General features: G+C 35.5%; 1 protein-coding gene across 2 annotated transcripts in view; it reads right to left on the bottom strand.

The window, feature by feature from the left end:
* The window catches only part of GABRB1 (gamma-aminobutyric acid type A receptor subunit beta1), a 340668-nt gene that overhangs the window by 211554 nt on the left and 109760 nt on the right, over window positions 1–19354 (bottom strand). For both annotated transcript variants that reach the window (XM_054582134.1, XM_054582135.1), the window contains exon 4: window positions 533–753. In XM_054582134.1, the coding sequence (XP_054438109.1) occupies window positions 533–753 (221 nt within the window). The remainder of the gene's footprint in view (window positions 1–532; window positions 754–19354) is intronic.

Below are 19354 nucleotides of genomic sequence, written 5' to 3'. Positions count from 1 at the left end.
TACTTCATATGAAACAAAAAAAATTACTTGCATATGAATCATATACCTAAATATAGAAGCTACAACACAGAGATTTAAGGGAATAAAAACACTATGGATCTTCTCAAAGTCACAACAAATATTGTCCTCCTTCTTTAATATACTGTTTTCCAATTCCTTTTCATAATTAAGTAGTTACACTGAATACATAGAACATATTTCAGTTCAGTACGGGTGGCTCTGAGATAATCAAGCAATTGGTTAAAAATATATAACTTATACAATAACCTGATATATGCCTGGCAAAGACATTTTTTATTACTGTTTATTATTTAAAATTCAGGGAAAATAATTCACTTACCTTTGATAGACAAAGTTGCCTAGATTCAACGCAAATGATTCCAAAAGAGGTTTTATGGTCTTTAATATAATTCCATTATACTGATAAAAGCTTCTATATACTCCCTTCCTTGCTTCTCTCCCCTCTGCCCATTTCCAAAGAGAAAAACGTAACACATGACAACAGTAAAGCATGCAGCACAAAGCCACTTACCGGAGCCCATAGAGGACAGTTCCATCAGGATGCAGCCGGATCATTCGGTTTTTCACTGTTACCCCATGCACAAATGATTTCTTGTCATTCAGGAAGTAGGTATCGGGTACCCAGAGCTGGTCAGCTACCCTGTTGTCTAGCGTGAGGTTTAGTGGGATTCCAGAATAAGAAAGCCTCTTGTCTTTCCAAGACTGCTGGAAATACATGGTGAGCGTATAATCCTGTGAAATAAGGGAAACCAAAAAATAGAATTTTACTATCATCATCATCATCTTCTTCTTCTTCATCATCATCTAAGGCCTTTTGTTAAGAACATGATAGCTTGTAGTATTGTGGATGACCTGAGGCTCATGGCCCTGCTGTTCCCTAAGAGGTAACATTTGAATATGTTAAAACTTGCACCTGTAAGTATAAGGCAACTAGTAAGTTAGAAGTACTAGAGCAACAATTAAACACATGCACAACCATTTCCATCAATTTAGGGCAAACCCATTTAATTGAATTTTAATGTTTGAAGTTAAGGTGATGATATCATGGGAATGTCATAAAGGGAAATTATACCCGGAGATCCATGTTTATAAAATAGACTTCTGGATATTATATTTATAGTACTCCATATTGTGGAGGGGAATGCTTGCTAAATAATAACTAAAAGGTATGCACTTAAAAGGAGAAGGAGTTGGCAAACTGTAAATGCCTTCTGAGTGAATACTGCTGTTTGCTTTATGAATGTTATCAGTACCATTATTTGAATCTTTCTAGCAAACGACAACTTGTCTAAGAGTCCTAAAAGGTAGTTTATAAAGCACATTTGGATGGAGATGTTTATTTGGCCTGAGAACACCAGTGGTGGAACTGCTCATCAGTTCTTCTCTTACCCTTATTTCTCTTTGTATCAGGAAATTGTTTGAGGTCAGAGTGGGGTTCGCACTTGAGTTTGTTTCCTCACCTCCTATAAAAGGTTACAGTAAGGATGTCCCTTTGCACTTTTCTTTTCTCCCAGGTTTCCTTGGCAGTGAGAGACAGAAAAATTTGAGCTGAATAAACTAATTTTTGAGCTGGATCAACTAATAGGAGAGGAATGATTGTCTTAGATCTTTAGTTGTCTGTTTTTGAAGAGATCTATTGATAAAAAGGGCAATTTTCCATTAAAAAAATCAATGGTAGCAATGAAATTATGAAGTCTTTGAGATGTGGGCCCCAATATAATAAAAATAGAAGGTACATTTTTTTCTTTTAAATGACATGTACATGTTAATAGTGACTCTAGGAATTGTAGCAGTTAAGAAGACACTACTTAACTCCAATGCAATGTCTGTGTGCTGCCGTTATTGTACATAGTGACATGTCTTCTACATAGCCCAGGTGAGAATGATTGACTCACGTCACGTCATGCCTTACCTGTGGGCAAACTGTACTTTATGGATGGACATCTAGGCATTTCTGAGAAATCCTAAAAGATAGTGCAATATTCATTCTGGATAATGAGTTCCAGTGCCCTTTAACCATTATATTTAAGAATGCTTATACTGTTTAGTCAGAAACCATCTTGCAGTAATGCAAAGCCATTCTTTCTTGTTCGATGACACGGACATTTGCTATTTGCTATTAATCATGCAATATTCCTTTTAAAGGTCTAAAACCTCCTTCCACCTTACCTTTAATTACAAAAAAAAAGAACCTAAGAGCTTCCTTGGAACAAAATTCTCTTTTAAATTGCTACCATTCTCATCTGTATCCTCTTCAAGTTCTTAACATCATGTTTTTTCAGAAGGAAATGAATTAGAAAAATTCAGGGCCTTAGATTCCAAAATACCTTGATTCTAAGATCTACCACTGTAGAGCTGTGTAACCATGAGCAACTAACTTAAGCCTTTGTATCTCAAATGCCTCAATTTAAAAATAAAAATAATAGCAATTTACTGGCTTATTGTGAGCATTACTTGAGAAAATTATGGTGAAGGTATTTTAGAAACTGTAATATGCTAAACAAATATATTATCTTCAAAATTGTTCATTGCTATTTAAGGATTTAGATCATACTTACAAATTACTTGGAGTGAACAGATTCATTTTCATAAGCATTTCTATTTTTAAAGAGCTGTTTATGAAAGAACTTGTGTGCAGAAGGACCTCTTTGACCATGAAAATAAGTAATTGTGATAAGTTGTAAGTTTTGGTGTTGGGTTCTTGTTTGTAATTCAGCTAGTGTAAGAAAATTAATAACTAGCCAAAGACATGTTATTGTAAATTTTACCACAGGGATCAGCACAATCAGCAATGGAATACGTGTTTCAATACTCAGAAGCTTCCAGTATCTCACAAGTGCTACAAAGTGTTTCATCACAATGAGACCACGAAGTAAGACTCTTACTTTACATTCTCCATTTTAATGTGTAACAGGGGAAATACTTATTACTGTAAAGTATAAAGAATTATAATGAAAAAATAAAACTAATCATATATGCTATCATTAAAATATGAGTTTGTGGTAAGTAAACAATGGAGAGTGAAAAAAAGAGAATAATGCAAACACGAGTAATTCTGAGTACATTTAAGTGTGTGTAGGGGGATGTGTGTAGGTGTGTGTAGATTTTTCCCTTCTCTTTCTGGAAACTGTTTTTGTTTTCTGTGGAGAGAGAACCATGCACATGTAGTAAGGCCTTTGCTGAACAGAGCTCACTCTGTTTGCAGAGTTTGACAGAGTTTAGTCAATAAATATTGACTAAAAGTCACATCATGGTTCTAAATTAAAGCAATAACTACCCTATTTTCAAAAAGAAGTAATTCAGTGAAAATTTATGTATGCTAACATGTTACATTTGAAAGCGGGTGATGAGAGGTAAGTGCTCTACAGAACTCTTCTTACGCATGTCTAGGGTTATTATTCTTATCTAGGACCTCGCCTGATTTTACGATAAATGGAAATATAGACATCGGCAATTCATAATCTCAATAAAAATTTTTGAAGTTAATGGTAATTGTGGAGATAATGATGAACATTATGGAAAGACCTAAAACACAGAAACCCCTCCTTTTTATACTATCTACACTATACCACAGGCATGGTAATAATCTCTCTTTGACAGTGCCCTGTGCTCTGTGGTTTTTTTAGCTCTTCATATCTACTATCATAATTGTTCTCAGAACCTTGTGAGACAGGCAAATTCTCTATGATAGAATTTATGATTTACATGTCAGAGAAACAATGTGCTGTGCCTTAAATAGTTTATTCTTTCTCTCTAAACCTTAATATGAATATGGACAATGACATGTGAATATAATAAAGCCTATGATGTCATTTTGGTATATACTATTTTTATATAGAAATGAAAGGCTTAAAATTGCTGTATTTTTTCCTCTTATACAACAGATTATAAATTAATTCTTCATTAGTCCAAAGTGCAAGCACTCCAGGAAGAAGAAACAATTTTTCAGAAAGAAATAAAAAATATTAATACTTTAACCAAAACCACTAAAATCATTTTTCTTCCAGCTTCCAAATCATTCGGACCAGCTTCCAAGTGTCCAACCAGCTTTCTCAAGTATGCAATCTACTCCTTGAGAGGAAGTGTTACCTATTTAGAAACTCTGGGCCTTAGGGGATTCTTTGACACTGAGGCAAGTGAATGGGATCAATGGGTGTGAGGTTGCTAATGAAATTGGTTAGGCTAATTCAGGCATGAGAAAATTTAATTCATTGAGGAAAAGCAAGACAGATGATAGCAAATTGTAATGCTCAATTGAGCTCCAAAAGGACATACTTTTAAAATCTAAAAATGTTTAAAGAAATAAGACAATATGTATAACAAATAAAAGTGATTCTTTTGAAGAATAAAGATAACATTTATTTTACATAGTAGCTTTAAACTCAGGGCATCTTTGCCCCTCAGAGGACATTCAGCAATGCCTGGAGACAGTTTGTTTTTACAAATAACAGTAGTGGCGGTGTTCTGCCTACATCTGTGGGACCAGGGATTGCCCCGCCCAATAATGCTCTGCACTGCATAGCCCCCACAGCACAGAATTATTGGGTTCAAAATGTCAGTAGTGCCAAGGTTAAAAAACACTGTTTTAGATAAAACTTTTTCTTTTTAGTATCAGTAAAAAGTTTTCAAAATCCTTTATCATTTGTCTTCATAAAAAGTATGTATATTAATATGTCTACCCCAAGATATAATTATATTCTCCGAACCCTTGTGAATGGTGGCATTAGATCATTTATAATTTGTTTCTTTCCTATAAGAAATCATTTGATAAAAACCTATTAATTACTTAGCATCAGATTAAGGATAAAGAGTTCTGTGTTTATAGGGTCCCAAATACAAAATATATGGAGGCGTGCGTTTTACCAGAATGAGCTCTAAGAAGACTTTATATTGATTGGAAAAATGAGAGTCTCTTATCAGCACATTATCTTATCATGATCAGCACATTTCAGACTCATTTGTTAGTGAAGAGACAAAATATTGTGTTAACATCTTGCAATATTGCATCCGCTCAGAAGGATCATGTGAGCGATCCCCCCTTTCTAAATTATTCATGAAAACAGTCTGTATACATACAGAAATAACAAGGGCTCTTGCAAACATTTGCATTTTATTTTTCATCAATTTGAATATATATTTTATGGGGTCCCAAATACAAACCCCTCTTTCCTGAGATATATTTATGCCAGCTTACTTGAACTTGAGACCTGCTGTTTCCAAAGCTGAGGCTGCTTTCCCCAAAGGCTGAGTGTAATAAAACTGCGCATCATTGCCTACCACTTCTACAATCCCTTCTGTGATGGAAACTGCCCTGTCTATGGTCCCTGCTGACTGAGAAAGGCCACGTTCTACATCACATAATGCTGCCCCCATCCCAACTTGAGAATGGAGAGTAGATGTCTGATTTATGAGCATCTGATTCACAGGCAGGCAATAAACTTATACCTGGCTCAAAAAGATGAGATGGACCAATCAGAGTCCTCTCCCAGAAATTTTCTATTGGATGAAGGATCTGAGATAAGAAATGTAGGGCCAAGTACAAAGGCCATGGTATTAACTAGGTCTGTACTGCTATTGTGAGGTTACGAATAAAAAGAAACCAGTCTGTAAAGGAAGAAAGAAAATAAAGAAAGGTGCAGAAAATATCCGTAAGAGGAAGAGCCTGGCCTGTTATAGAATGAACAACCAACTTCATGAAGACTTTCTGCTTCTTTTTTTCTATTTCTTGTGAGGTCTGGACTTGTTCAATACTTCAGCCCCTTATGAGCTTTTTTGTCTCATTATGACAAACTCCACTTTCCTTGTGCTAAGTTTATTCTATCTTTATTTCCTCTAATCAGAAAAAAACCATATTAATGACATTGATCAACATCCATATCAGAATTTCATTAAGCAATAATTACACATGTTAAGGAAACCCAGGAAAAGCAGTCATCTTGCCCATCTTCTGATTTATAAAAAAAAAAAGGTGTTATGAGAAATCTGAGATCCAGAGATATTAAATAACTGAATAAAAAAGGCTAGGGAAGATATATTGGCTTTATTAACCATAGAGCAAGGAGAGAGAAGGAAAACATTTGCTTCTGTCAAGACAATTCCTTATCAAACACAATGACAATTACCAAGAAAAGTAAACTGAAGACTAAATATATGTGTTGCCAACAAGTAATACCTCCTGTAAGGATAGAAAAAAATCCATACAATTTGCATCTCATGAAAACAAGAATAGTAAAGAATAGCCTGATAAATAAAGCAATATAAGTTGCAGTTAAAATGAACCACACAACATCTGTTTCTAATGGAACCTCTAGTTTAAATTAATATTTTGCATATCACTGTCACTGTTATATACATCTGCAACAGAAATTCATCCATGTATCTCTAGATTTGTTGTTAATTTCTAAACTTTTATCTTAGCATCATGTAATATTATGTTAACTGTTTATATTGTATATTTGTTGTGCTTACTTTTTAGCCATGTTTTGTTATATCTTTAAAATATAGGCAATCTACTTGTTGCCAAAGCCCATGTTCCTATTTGTTACTGACTTTTTTTCACCAACTGTAGCTTTGTGCTATGCCTCGGAGGACATAATTGCTTTTACCTTTGTCTCATCCTAAATAGCCCCATTTGGTTCATCCATCTATGTGGTCAGATATTTTGTCCATCTTGTGTTGTGTTCCAAACAATTTTGTAATTAATCGACCTTGTTGGCAAACAGAAACATTGATAGTCATGGGCCTATACAAAATGAGAGTCACCTAAGGAAATCACATGGACCCACTGTAATATATGAAACATATACAATATTTACATGACACCTGAATTATGTACTTGTATTCTGAAGTAATGACCTTACAAGAGAGTCCAACTAGATGAAGCAAAGACTACACCAATATAAGAAGTTCAGCGTTTGTAATTTTATATCGACTTTAGAAGCTGTAAAGATTTGTTTTCTTTAAAAACATAAAAGCATTTTCTATACAATGAATCTAATTTCTCAAAATAGATGTGATAAGTTTTTATTTCATTCAGTAACTGTTTAAATGTCTTATATTCTAGAATCTAAATAATCAGATTCTCAAATAATTAAAGTTGTTTCCATGGTAAGAAATATTGAAATGTTGGGCCTGGAGCAGAGACAGTTTCCTAGAAACATCTGAATCGGAAAGATCTTAGGTTATTAGAGTGACTAATTCATTTTGTCAATATTTAATGATTGTTTACAGGGATGGGCAAAAGTAGGTTTATAGCTGTAAGTGCATAAAACGCGAGATTGTTCTTCTATTTTTATTTATTTTTTAATTATTGTATCACTTATTGTTATTAGTCTACTTTTTGCCTACCCCTGTGTTGAAAGAACTGTATTACATCAGATGCTGAGGACAAAAAGCTGAATAATACATTTCCTCTGTCTTCCTGAAGAAACTCAAAGGCCAGTGGGTGAGACTCGGCCCTGCTCGTTTCCAAGCTGTCCCGCTATCCTCTGCAGGCTTCTTAGCTCATCCATCACCTGTGTAACCAGATCCCTGCATGAAATTCCCTCTGATTCACAGACAGAAATCAGAGACATTCCACTTTTCTTTATTAGCAGCTGCTTACTCAAGGAGCCAAGTCTACTGAGCAGGAGAATGTCAGTTTAACAAGCTCTGGCATTAACCTGCATATAGATAAATGAGCCAGAGTTGACTTAACACAGCACTGAGGGAGCAGTGAAGAAGAGGGAAAAAGATGTGAAATGCTTAGGGCAGAATTTGGTGACCTTCTGATTGGGAGGCTAGAAGGGAGCATAAAGGATGACTGCCTGGTTTCTGGCATAAGTGAGTAGGTAGATAACGATAAGAATTAAACATTTGGAGCTGAGGATGACTAATGTCTTTGGGCTGGTTTGTGTTGTGGATGTCTGTGGCATTTGCACATAGAGGTGTCAAGTAAGTCCTCATGGGCCGAATAGGACTCAGAGAGAAACACAGCTATGTGAGTCACCATAATAGATGAAGCCCTGGAAGTGGAATAGCTCACCAGGGAGACAGTACAAGGTGAGAAGGGGACAGAACCCCTGGAAATTTGATTCTAAGATTAGTCATTTACTCTTTTGAGTTTCTGCAACACTCTTCTACTTTGATTGTAGTGCTTATTTTATAGTTATTTCTTAGTCTCACTAGGTTTTGAGCTCCCTAAGGGCAAAAGTTTATATTTTTAGGCCCTAGAATAGTGCACAGTAAATAGTAGGTACTCAAACATGTTAGCTGAATGTGAATTAAGAAGTGCTGTGTGCTTGGGAGCACTTGCTATCAGCACTAAGCATGCTAGTGCAAACTCTGAAATTCCAAAAAATTGGTCACCTTTAGGAAACATATATAGGGACTTTCAGTTAACTGAAATAATTAATAACCCAAAATTTCCATTCTCTAACCACTCAGGGTTAATGAGTTTATAATTCCCACTAATATAGGAAATTGATAAATTTCTAGGAGATGGTAAAACACACATCATTAAAAGCAAACTTTTTATAAATGAATTAACAGTGATTTTTGACAATAAATTAATAGACATATTTTGAATTATATCAAATGAAATTTCATTGATAGTCACAACACTTTGGAAGTATAAGTCTATTTATACTAAAGCTTTAAAAATGGATCTCTATTCAGTGAAACTTTTAAGCTCATTTAAAAGTTAGTCAATATTTAAAACTACCAATAAATTATTAGATTGATGACTAATTCATCAGGAAGATGATTCATAAACCTCACTGACATTTTAAACAACATAATTAATTACATATGACACACTAGATTTTTCAAATTTCCTTAGTTCCAGAGGTACATAAAAAGTGTTTCCATTTTCCCCAATATCTAAATGAAAGCAGAAATAAAATCCGCTACATGGAGGATCGAGTGAAATATTCAGAATGTGTTGGTTTAGCCTGACCATCCTGAGCTGGACTATGTATATATGACTAGAATGGTAACAAGCATATGGTGTACATGGAAACTTGAGAAAGCCAAACTATAAAGCGAGTTAAGTTGTGATAGAATAAGAGAATCAGAATTAAACCAAGATTCTATCAAAACACACATGCACTATTTAGAAGAGATAAAAAAAATTGTCATCATTTTCCCTTGAAGAGAAGGTAATTTTCTCTTGTGATTGGTGATCTTGCAATGTGTATAGAGTTTAAAATGGAGCAGTCAATAGCAAAGATTTTAGGTCTGGCACTGTTCTGTTGGAAGAGAATGAGATCTTAGGAATTCTTAACTTAAAATTAATAAGGTGGAGCCCTGGCTGGTGTGGCTCAGAGGATTGAGTGCTGGCCTGCAAACCAAAGGGTCTCTGGTTCGATTCCCAATTCAGGCCAGGTCCCAGGTAGGGGGCACGTGAGAGGCAATTGCACATTGATGTTTCTCTCCCTCTCTTTCTCCCTCCATTCCCCTGTCTCTAAAAACAAATAAATAAACTCTTTAACCAAAAAATGAATAGGGTAAAAATAAAGACCAAACTGACAGACACCAGAGGGAATGAGGGGCATAGGTAAGGGGGCAAAGAAAGGGAAAGGTCATCAAGGAACAGGTATCAAGGACCCATGGACAGAGACAACAGGGGGGAGGATTGAATGTGGGGTGGGTAAGGTGGGGGAGAGTAATAAGGAGAAAATGGGCACAACTGTATCTGAACAAGAATAACAAAGTGCAAAAAAAAAAAAAAAGAAAAAATAATAAGGTGGGAAAGGAGAGATTCTTAGATGCAGTGATATCTCTCTCAGTAATCAAGTATTTCTTAAATCTTTTAGAGCTTTTAAACACCTTCCCAGGAAAATATCCTTAGGTCACTCTCAGGAATCTTTTTTTTCAATTGTTAATTACAGGTGTTCCAATATTTCCCCCATTGCTCTGCCCTGCGCACCTCCTCCCACCCCGCTCCCTCAGTCAGTCCATACCCTGTTGTCTATTACGATGGGTCCTTTATACATGCTCCTTGACTAGACCTTTCCCCTTCTTATTTTCAGATTTTCTAAGGGGGAGATGAATTTCCATCAAATTATCATTCTAAAGAGACTATGGGTAATGATCTCTTGGAGTCCCTGAGGAACTTTCAAAATAGAATGAGTAGTAAATTATCATGTCCAAATGTCAACTTTATCATGTTCACTTACTAAAATTTTGGTGGCTACCTTTTCTTTCTACCTACTTAAAAAACAAGTATTCTATATATACTACTTATTTTTATTATGAGCATTTATTACCTTTTTTCCATAGCTATTTATTTATTCATCTGTTTGTTTATTTGGGTATTGCTTACCAACCTCTCTTTCTCCATCTTATTTTCATTCACTAGCCAATTAGTAATTTGGTGACAACATTTTGTATGTATGCTTACACTCATACAATTATCTAGGAATATATAAACAGATAGATGAAGCTTTTGTCATTGCTTTTAAAAAATAGCATTATATTCAGTTCTGAGATTTTTTCTTTCCTTAATGGCTCAGCACAGAAATTTGTCCAAATCAATTGGTAGATGTAGCTCATTTCATTTAATGGCTACAAGGATACTATATATAACATGGACATTAATCATAATTCTATTAATGTTCATTGAAGTTATTTCAAAATCTTTACAACTATAAATAATGCTGCAATAAATCTCTGTCTTTTAATAGATAAATCACAAATACTGGTGTTTATTGCATCTTTTGCCTAGTATGTTCGGGAGCTTAATATGATAACTTGCTAAAGTAAATAAAAATAAAACCATAAGCTGCTCCTTTGGTACATCATTTTCTAAATATTTAACTAAATTCAATTTTAGAGAAAGCGTGAAGACTTAAAGTTAGGTTTACAGAACCAAAGAACCACATAAATATCCATATTGACTATCTCTAGGGGCTCAAACTCAGTGAGCATCTGCTAAGACTTCTGTTGGTCTTTGATTGGATCTGGCTAAAAAGTGACTTGGCAGACTTCGCTGCCGACAAAGATCTTGGCAACATTATGCCATGTAATGAGAGATGAAGAGGGAAAAAACAAACTCTAGGAATTTCTTTGACAGTGTAAAAAATTGTTTATAAATTCTAACGCTAATAATTTTGATAAAGTTAGTTTCCTTCTCATGTAGCTTCACAGTCATCCTTGGCCCTATACTAAACATGCATATCTATGTGGACACAGACTGGACCCAACCAGGAATAAAACCTCCACACTGACACCATGCTGACACAAACTGAACTAACTAGTAGTTCTTGGCTAGAATAGAGAGCTGGAATCCTGTTCAAGAGTCATTGTTCATTAGTTCTGTGATCTTGGAGCAAATTTGACAACTAGTCTGAAAATCAATCTCCTTATGTGCGTGACAGGCAGGAAAACTATCAACAAGTCTGCTCTAATGAATTGAAATAACATATTAATAGTTTCAAAGAACTGTGAAATTATAATTTAATAAATAAGGAAAATAAAGTAGCTTAATGCATGTTAAAGAACAATGCAGTGCATAACATATTTTTATTTTCTTTAGCTAAGTTATAAAGTTTAATAAAAACTGCCTGTTACTGAATGTGAAAATACATGACCAGTACTCTGTTAGGTGTTTTCTAGATATTATTTAAATCTTACAAGAACTCTATGAAGTTGAAATTCATATTCCTTTTTTACAGGTGAGACTCTCAGGTTTAGGGATACCTAAAGCAGCTCTTCTGGAAAATGTCAGAATTGTATTTTGAACCCAACTCTCTCTTACTTTAAATTCCTAGTTCTTCCTACTGTGTCACATAACAAGCAATGGTTGAAGCATGCATTACAAGCACAAAAGGTTTCATCCTAGGATGAAAACCTTTTTCTCTTGCTTAATACTGACTTCTGCTTTTTCTTCCTTTTTTTTTTTTTTTGGATGCCAATTGATCATTAGCATGTGGTTCTAATGTAGACTTTCAGTACTCTCTGATGTTTTCCATGAACTCCCCTTCATCTGCTGGTAATGGCAATGAAGGTCATGGTCCTGCTCTTATCTGTGTGCCACAGCAACTCCATGGAACGCCAAATACAATCACTTTTTCATCACTGCCTTGGACAATTCTTCAGATATTAGCTGAGGGAAAGACAACATTTTTGTTTCATAATAACCCTTGAGGAGTACAGAAAGGAGAATAATTTTCTGTTGGTAAAATGGCTTTCACACTCAAAATATTTTACCACTTCCAAGTAAAATCCTCCTTAATCTTGGGTTGTAGCAACATAGTTCCCTTGCTAGAAATTACTTCTAAGTGACAGTAAGCTGAAAAGCAAACTGGGCATGTCCTTACAGGTTAGGGATCTCTTAAATTGGTTTGTGTTTGTTTTGCCTAACACTCTAGAAGTGGGGGAGCATAAACTGGTTGAGGGTAGGGGCTACTATACTCTACTTCCATGCCTCTAACACCAAGGTGAGGGGATGCTCAAAGAAGGAACTATCCATGACCCAAAATAGAATGATGACCACCGACCCTTACGTCGCCTTCTCCATTTCCACCCCCATTCTCAATGATTGGTACAATCATCTACCCTATTGATCCACTCAGAAACTAGGTTTCTTTTCGACTCTTTTCTCTTTACTTTTCACGTTAAATAAATCAATAAAACCTGGAGTTACTATTTTATAAACATATCTCTTTATTCTGTTTACAGTTGCTGTAATCGTTTGGCTTTTATCATTTTTCACCTGATTTCCTGCAATAGTCCCCTAACTAGCCTTCTGCTTTCAGTCTTCTTTGTCTGTAATTCATTTTCTTTTTTGTTGCAGGTAAAGTGGTATTTCAATTTTTTAAATTGCATTATGATTATGTTGTCTCCAATGTTCAACTTTCAATGGCTCCTCAATGTTATGAGGATAAAAATACGAATTCTCTAAAGGCAAGTAATGAGCTTTCTCTGTTCCTGTCACTGCAGCTGAACTTCTTACATGATTCCATTTTTACTCTGTCATAGAGCGACCCTGGTCTCAGTTACTCAAACACAAGGTGTTTTCTCTTGCTAGGAAGTTTTTTTGGTCTAGAAAACTCATTCCTCCCCTCTTGCGCTTTGGCCTGGTTACCCTCTACTGATACAGACCTCAGATTGAAAGCCAAATTGTAACTTTTTTCCCTAGTCAGAAGTTAGAAAGTCTGGGTTTGGCTCCTCTTATGCTCTCACAGCACCTTCTCACTGTAGCCTGCATCACTGTTAAGGAAATTGGCTGGGTGTTCTTCTGTTTCCTCCACTAGACTGCGACCTACATGGTAATATATCTATACTGTGATTTTTCAGTGCTGAGAACAGGGCCTGCAGTCTAGTGGGTGTCCAAGAAACTGCTTGTTGAATGAATCAATGAATGGACTAGGGTGCAGGGAAAATCACCAGGCAGTAAGCCCATTTAAAAAACAATTTGAAATAATAGCAGAGGTGAAACATACTATGACTCTGTATAAGGACACAGGAGGAGTCATATGAAGAAAAAATAGAGATAGAACATTGCAAGGAAAGAGAATAGACTTAAATTGGTTGCTTTAGAGACAGGTGATGCAGAAAGGAATGCAAATGCTGGAAAAGCACCAAAATTTAGGAAAAAGTTGATGAATTGGTTTGGATAGTAATTTGACATGTTTGGAGTAGACATATAAATACTGTAGCTGATATAAGAGAACAGAGAGATCAGGAGCACAGATTAATGAGTCCTCATCTACAGAGTGGCTTCTAGATTATGTAAAATTATCAAAGCTAATTTATAGATTAAGGCAAGACAAGGGCCTAGGACAGAAGCTTAGCATATATCAGTCTTTCTTATTTCACTTGTTAAGAACCAAAGTGTGTGAATACAGGGCATTTCATCTGTTATCACTCAAGGGATAGAATAGTGCTTAGGATGAATAGTGTAAGTATCAAAATCTATAGATAACCCCCACAATGCATAGTAACAAAATTCCAATCTTTAGCTGAGAAAATTGCTGTCTCATGTAAAGTGCAAGATATAAATGGCAAGTAAGACTCACTTCTTAAACTATATTATTTTCTTTTAGTGGGCCCCAACCACCCACTAAGGGTGGTGGGTGGATGTTTCAAAGTTAGGCATCAGCTACAAAAAAATGGACGAGAAAAAAAGAAACTGCCTTGAATAATGTACAACCTAGCCAGACAAATTTCTAATTAAATTGTGGAGTCACATTCCAGCACATTTCTTTTAAGGATACTTAAAATGTATTAAGTTAGTCATATTCTAAGTTTTATATCATTTAATTTTTTTTCTAAATGAATCCCTTTTAAAAAATTCATATGGTAAACTTGTGTTAATGAGTATAACCTGAGTACTCAGAGAAGTGGATTTTAAAAATATGGATGATCTTTGGCAAAGCAAACTTCTAGACAGGAAGCTCTTTCAATGGTAAAATAAGCAGGATAGTTATGTCAATGATTCTCCCACTCAATGCACATAATTACCACCAGGATACTTGGGCTACTAAATATGATTCTGAGGGAAACAGTTCTGAAATCTGTATTTTTGATAGGTGCTTCCAAGGAGAGTGTTATGCTATTAATTTCGAGATCATAATTTGATGAACAGGGACCTGAGTATCCCCTAAGTGTTCTTCAAATCCTTAAATGAGCAACACCTATGTGTTCATTAGTCCTATAAGATCCGTTCCTGTCTCCTTTTATGTAATTTTCTATTTTATCAGTTTCCTTTTGTACTCTTTTTCCACTGCAACAAAAGGAATGTAGGCCTAAAATTGTCCTAGTGACACCTCTAAAGACACATTTTTATGAATACTAAAAGAGGAAAAGGGGGGGATTGAGAAAGAGAAAGTGATTTCTATTATTTTTACTTTCTGGTACAGTATTTTTTCCTGCCCCTCCAACTTACTTTTGTCTTTGCACACTTACTTTTAAAACATGTAACTCCAAAGCATATTGAAAATAAAAATCCTCAAATCAGACGTGAGGAAAAATCAAGGATCAGCAAGTAGAATGGCCACTACAGTGCTATCTTCAAGAATAGTGCAGAATTTTATTTCCTAGGAGCATCTTGAGTTCCCCCCAATTTTTCACCCTTCGTCTGGAGCTATTTCCCCATCCTGAGCATGGGAAATACTGAAGGGTAGGAAGGGTCTTCTATAAAAACATCAGAGAGAGCTTTAGGAAGAGAAAAAGGGCTATGCTGATGTATTTTCTCATCTGCTTGGAGCAATGTGTATTTTGGTACAGTGTTAAAAATCCTCCAGCAATTTCTCTCATGTCACAAGTTTAAGGAGTCCTCTATGAATGAGTCAGCCTGGGAGTTGCCATGGTAACAAATTTCAGCCCTTTGGAGCCAGTCCTCTTCTGATGTTGCTGCTGAAATACCTTAGTTTCAGGAGGATCTGAAGTTCCCATCACATTAAAATATTCATTATGTTACATATGCATTCCCTGATTTTGCGATATTACCTGACTAGAAATCATTTTTAGAGATCTATAAATAGACATGCTACATTATGCTCATTTCTTCCACAGGATGAAAGATAAATCAATAAAAATTTTTTCTGTTCTCACATCATAATCTGTCTCTCTCTCAATCCATCCCCTTTATTGGGTGTAAGTGTGTGCATGTATGGATGTAATCAGTGTTCTTCATATTTAAAATTTTGAAGAGGACATCCTGGACAGCCATCATGAGCCTCAATTTTCAGCAGAGAGGTTAAAAATACATGCTGGCTTGCCACGCTGCAACTGCACATGAATGCAAATGATGCTATAGTTTAGTGTGGAGTAACTGTGGGCAACATTTGTGTGGTTTCCTGATTTATATTTCAGGGAAGATCCATTTGGCAGAGTAAAATTTTTTGCAATAGCCATACCTCAAAAAAAGAGAGGTCCAGACTCCTCTTTGACAAGCAAGGTTCTCACTAATCTTCTTGCCATACTTTTCTAACTGCTTTTTCCCCTTACCTACATGCCCACTTAGGTGTACCCTGATGTAGACACAAAGGGCTACCTATTGTGACCTTAAAATGCTTGTAGTTTTTCATATCTCTGTCTTCAGTTGTATTTTCTTCTCTTTGAAAGTAAAAATCTTACCTACTATAAGGCCCAAGTTAATTCTGGTTTCCTCAAAGACCTTCCAAATCCCCTATTCAAGTCAAATTAATCTGCCCTTTACTTTGGCCTTTGTTACTTTGTTAATGTCTCTACTATAACATTTACCCATTCCACTTGGTATGGTCATAATTGAGCTATATTTTTGAGACCATGGTCCATGACTCATTCATCTTTTCATGCCCACAATATCTAGAACATAGGCACCAATAGGTGTTAAGTAGATTTAAATGTGTTGATATGAACTGAATAGATCATTCTCACCATGGCCAGGTAAACAGCCAACTGACGGTCTTGGGGTTCTTATTGTTCATAACAAGGCAGACCAGTCATGAGCACATAGGCTGGTCTTCTCTCTATGCAGTATATATGAGCACTCTGTTTCTGGGTTAAGCACAAGGTGCTGGTATTTGTGATAGTTCCCCTAAAATCCAGTGTGGAGCTGCATTTTCAGAAACTGTAGTCATGTAGTATCACAACTAGAGTATAGGATTTGGAGTCAACTAGAACTGAATTCAATCCTAGCTCTTTCTTTTACTAGTGCTGTAACAAAGTCATTTCTGAGGTCCAGTTTTCTCACTGTTAGATTGGAGTTCATTGAGATAGTGTAAAAAAGGCTTAGCACAACACTTACTATACAATTACATATTCACCAAATATTTATTATTACTACTGCAAGTACTAGTAAGAATACCCCAAGAGGCTGCTTTATTTCAATTGTTCTTACAGTATCACAGATATTCCCTTTGTGATTGTTGTACTGCACATGAAATAGTCCTCTGAAGGCATGCCACGTCCACAGTTATTTTCTATACGTATTTGACTATACTCTGGCCAAATGACTTCCCATAGGTAATCACAATTCTATGATTCAAAGAAAGAACCTATAAAGATGGGCAGTAGGCTATAAATTGTCTTTGAATATTTGCTCTGTACATTATGTTTTCTCTGTACTGAATAGAGTCTTTGTTGTGAAGTTAAACATAAAGCCACACAGAAAGGGACACAGTATCATGGAGGAAAAACAAAGGGACACACAGAAAAGAAGCAGTATATAGGAAAAAAGGACCATCAAGATTTGTTGGTGAAAGCAGGGGAGTCAGATGTGTTTACAGGAAAAGCAAAGACAACAAGTTGCTCAGTCCTATTTCTCAGTGAAGCCTAGCTTTGTGGTTGCTGAGACTCCTCCATGTATTATCAACTCAGATAATAGGAACTTGATTATTCTCTTTACAACTTAAAAGTGCCTAGCTTAGGATCTTTATATTTTTGATTTGGACAGGTCTACTTTTTGAAACTTATCCCAAGGCAATCCCTTATTTATCTACCAACTATTTTTTGAGTGGTTACTATTTGCCAAGCATTCTGCTAAGCATTGGATCCTTAGGAGACCTACCTCCTCCCTCTTCTATGCTACATCTATGCCTTGGTATTAAACTTGGCAAACCACACTACATTTGTTTAGTTATCTGTACCCCTTCCTAGACTCTGCCTTACAGGATGGCAGAAGGCAGTGTTTATGATTTTTCCCCATGTTATGCACAATGTCCAGAATATAATAAGTATTCATCAACTATCTTGGATGTTTGCGTTGATGAATAAATCGATCAAACAATGCTAAGCATGATTTCTTGGTAACGCATATAATTTTTGAAGAGCAGTATACAATACGAAAAACAATCTTATTTTATTTCTAGGTATGAAACTCTGAATGCCTCTCCTGCCAAAGCTTGTGTTAATTGATTTGGCATATAAATAAGGATTTTTTGAAGTACTATATGTCTAAAAATTCTAGATTATGCTCCTTTATTTTCATTAATTAGTCTTTTCATAAATTAATGTCTTTAGTAATAGTCATTTAATTTTGCTCTAAGTATAACCTATCTTGTGAGATTTTTGGCATTGTCAAAATAAGAAATTCAGGGAAGCATCCCTGGTACTTCATAGAAACTATTTTTTTATACATCACAGAAAACACAGTGGTTATTTAAGATCCATTTAATTCCTCCCACAAGCAATACCAAAGAAAAATAACCAATCCCCTTTATTTGTAACTCTCTCAATATATCTAAAAAATAAAAGAGTTCAAACTCTTAAGAAGAGAAGCTTCTTTATAATTTCTAAAGGACTTTTGTTGTATTTAGTTGTGAGTATATTATTTAATACATTTGATTATGGGGTTCCATGGTGATAGAATTCCTGAGAAGACTTTGACAAGAGAAATAGCCAATGAAATACTGTAAAAGTTACAACTGGAATTCAGAAGAGAACTTCGGACTAGTTAAGTTGCCTCAGTGAGGTGCTTAGAAAATGAGGGGGAATGGGAATATTTCTTGAGCATTTACAATGGACCAGATATTTTGCTATTTACTTTCTATACATTATTGCACATATTGCATTGTATACCCCTGCTTTTATGTATTCTTGGCAATACATAAAAGTAGATATAGTGGTACAAAGACAGGTTGAGAGAGATTTAAAGGTCTGGTAGTAGATGTCTAGCTGGGTTTTAAGTTCAGGTATGCCCACCTCAAAGGCTGTACATACTCTACTATACCATACTCCTATAAGGGGCTGAATGGTGGCCTCCAAAGGAAATATGTCCTTGTCTTAATTCCCAGGACTTGTAAATGTAAACTTATCTGAAAAAAGTACAGTGCAGGTACAGATAAGTTAAAGATCTATAAATCATTCTGGATTATTCAGGTGATCCCTAAAGTCAGTGACAAATGTCCTTATAAATGACATGCATGGAAGAGACAGTAGTAAGAGGAGGAGTAAGTCATGTGAACATGAAAACCAAGCTTGGAGTTATGTAGCCACAAGCCAAGGAATGGATTCTCCCTTAGAGCTGTCCGAGGGAGCCCTTCCCTGCCAACACTTTGGTTTCAAACCTCTGCCTTTCAGAAATCTGAGAGAAAAAAAATTTACTGTTTTAAGCCACCTGGCTCTTGGTACTTTATTTTGGCTAGTATAAGAAACTAACACACCTCCTAAAGCTGTGTTTTTTTAAAAAAATTTGTATTTGTTTTAAATATTCATTAACATAGTCAATCATTCAGTCAGACTTATCAGTAATATTTTAGTACTTGGAATTTTCAATTCTAAAATTTTGGATCATATGTGGAATACAGAATGTACGATGCCCTTGCCTTCAGTGCAATCAAGGAGAAAAGATAAATATACATAAAAAATTAATGAACACTATTCATTCATACACTAAGAGAACTTTATTCAGTGCATATTATGCAGT

This window comes from Pteronotus mesoamericanus, unplaced genomic scaffold (genome assembly GCF_021234165.1).
Source record: "Pteronotus mesoamericanus isolate MK-2021 breed Mesoamerican mustached bat unplaced genomic scaffold, CSHL_Meso_final contig_68, whole genome shotgun sequence".
Classification (NCBI taxonomy): Eukaryota; Metazoa; Chordata; class Mammalia; order Chiroptera; family Mormoopidae; genus Pteronotus; species Pteronotus mesoamericanus.
Note: the sequence above shows the minus strand (reverse complement) of the source record. Positions and strands in the feature narration are given on the sequence as shown.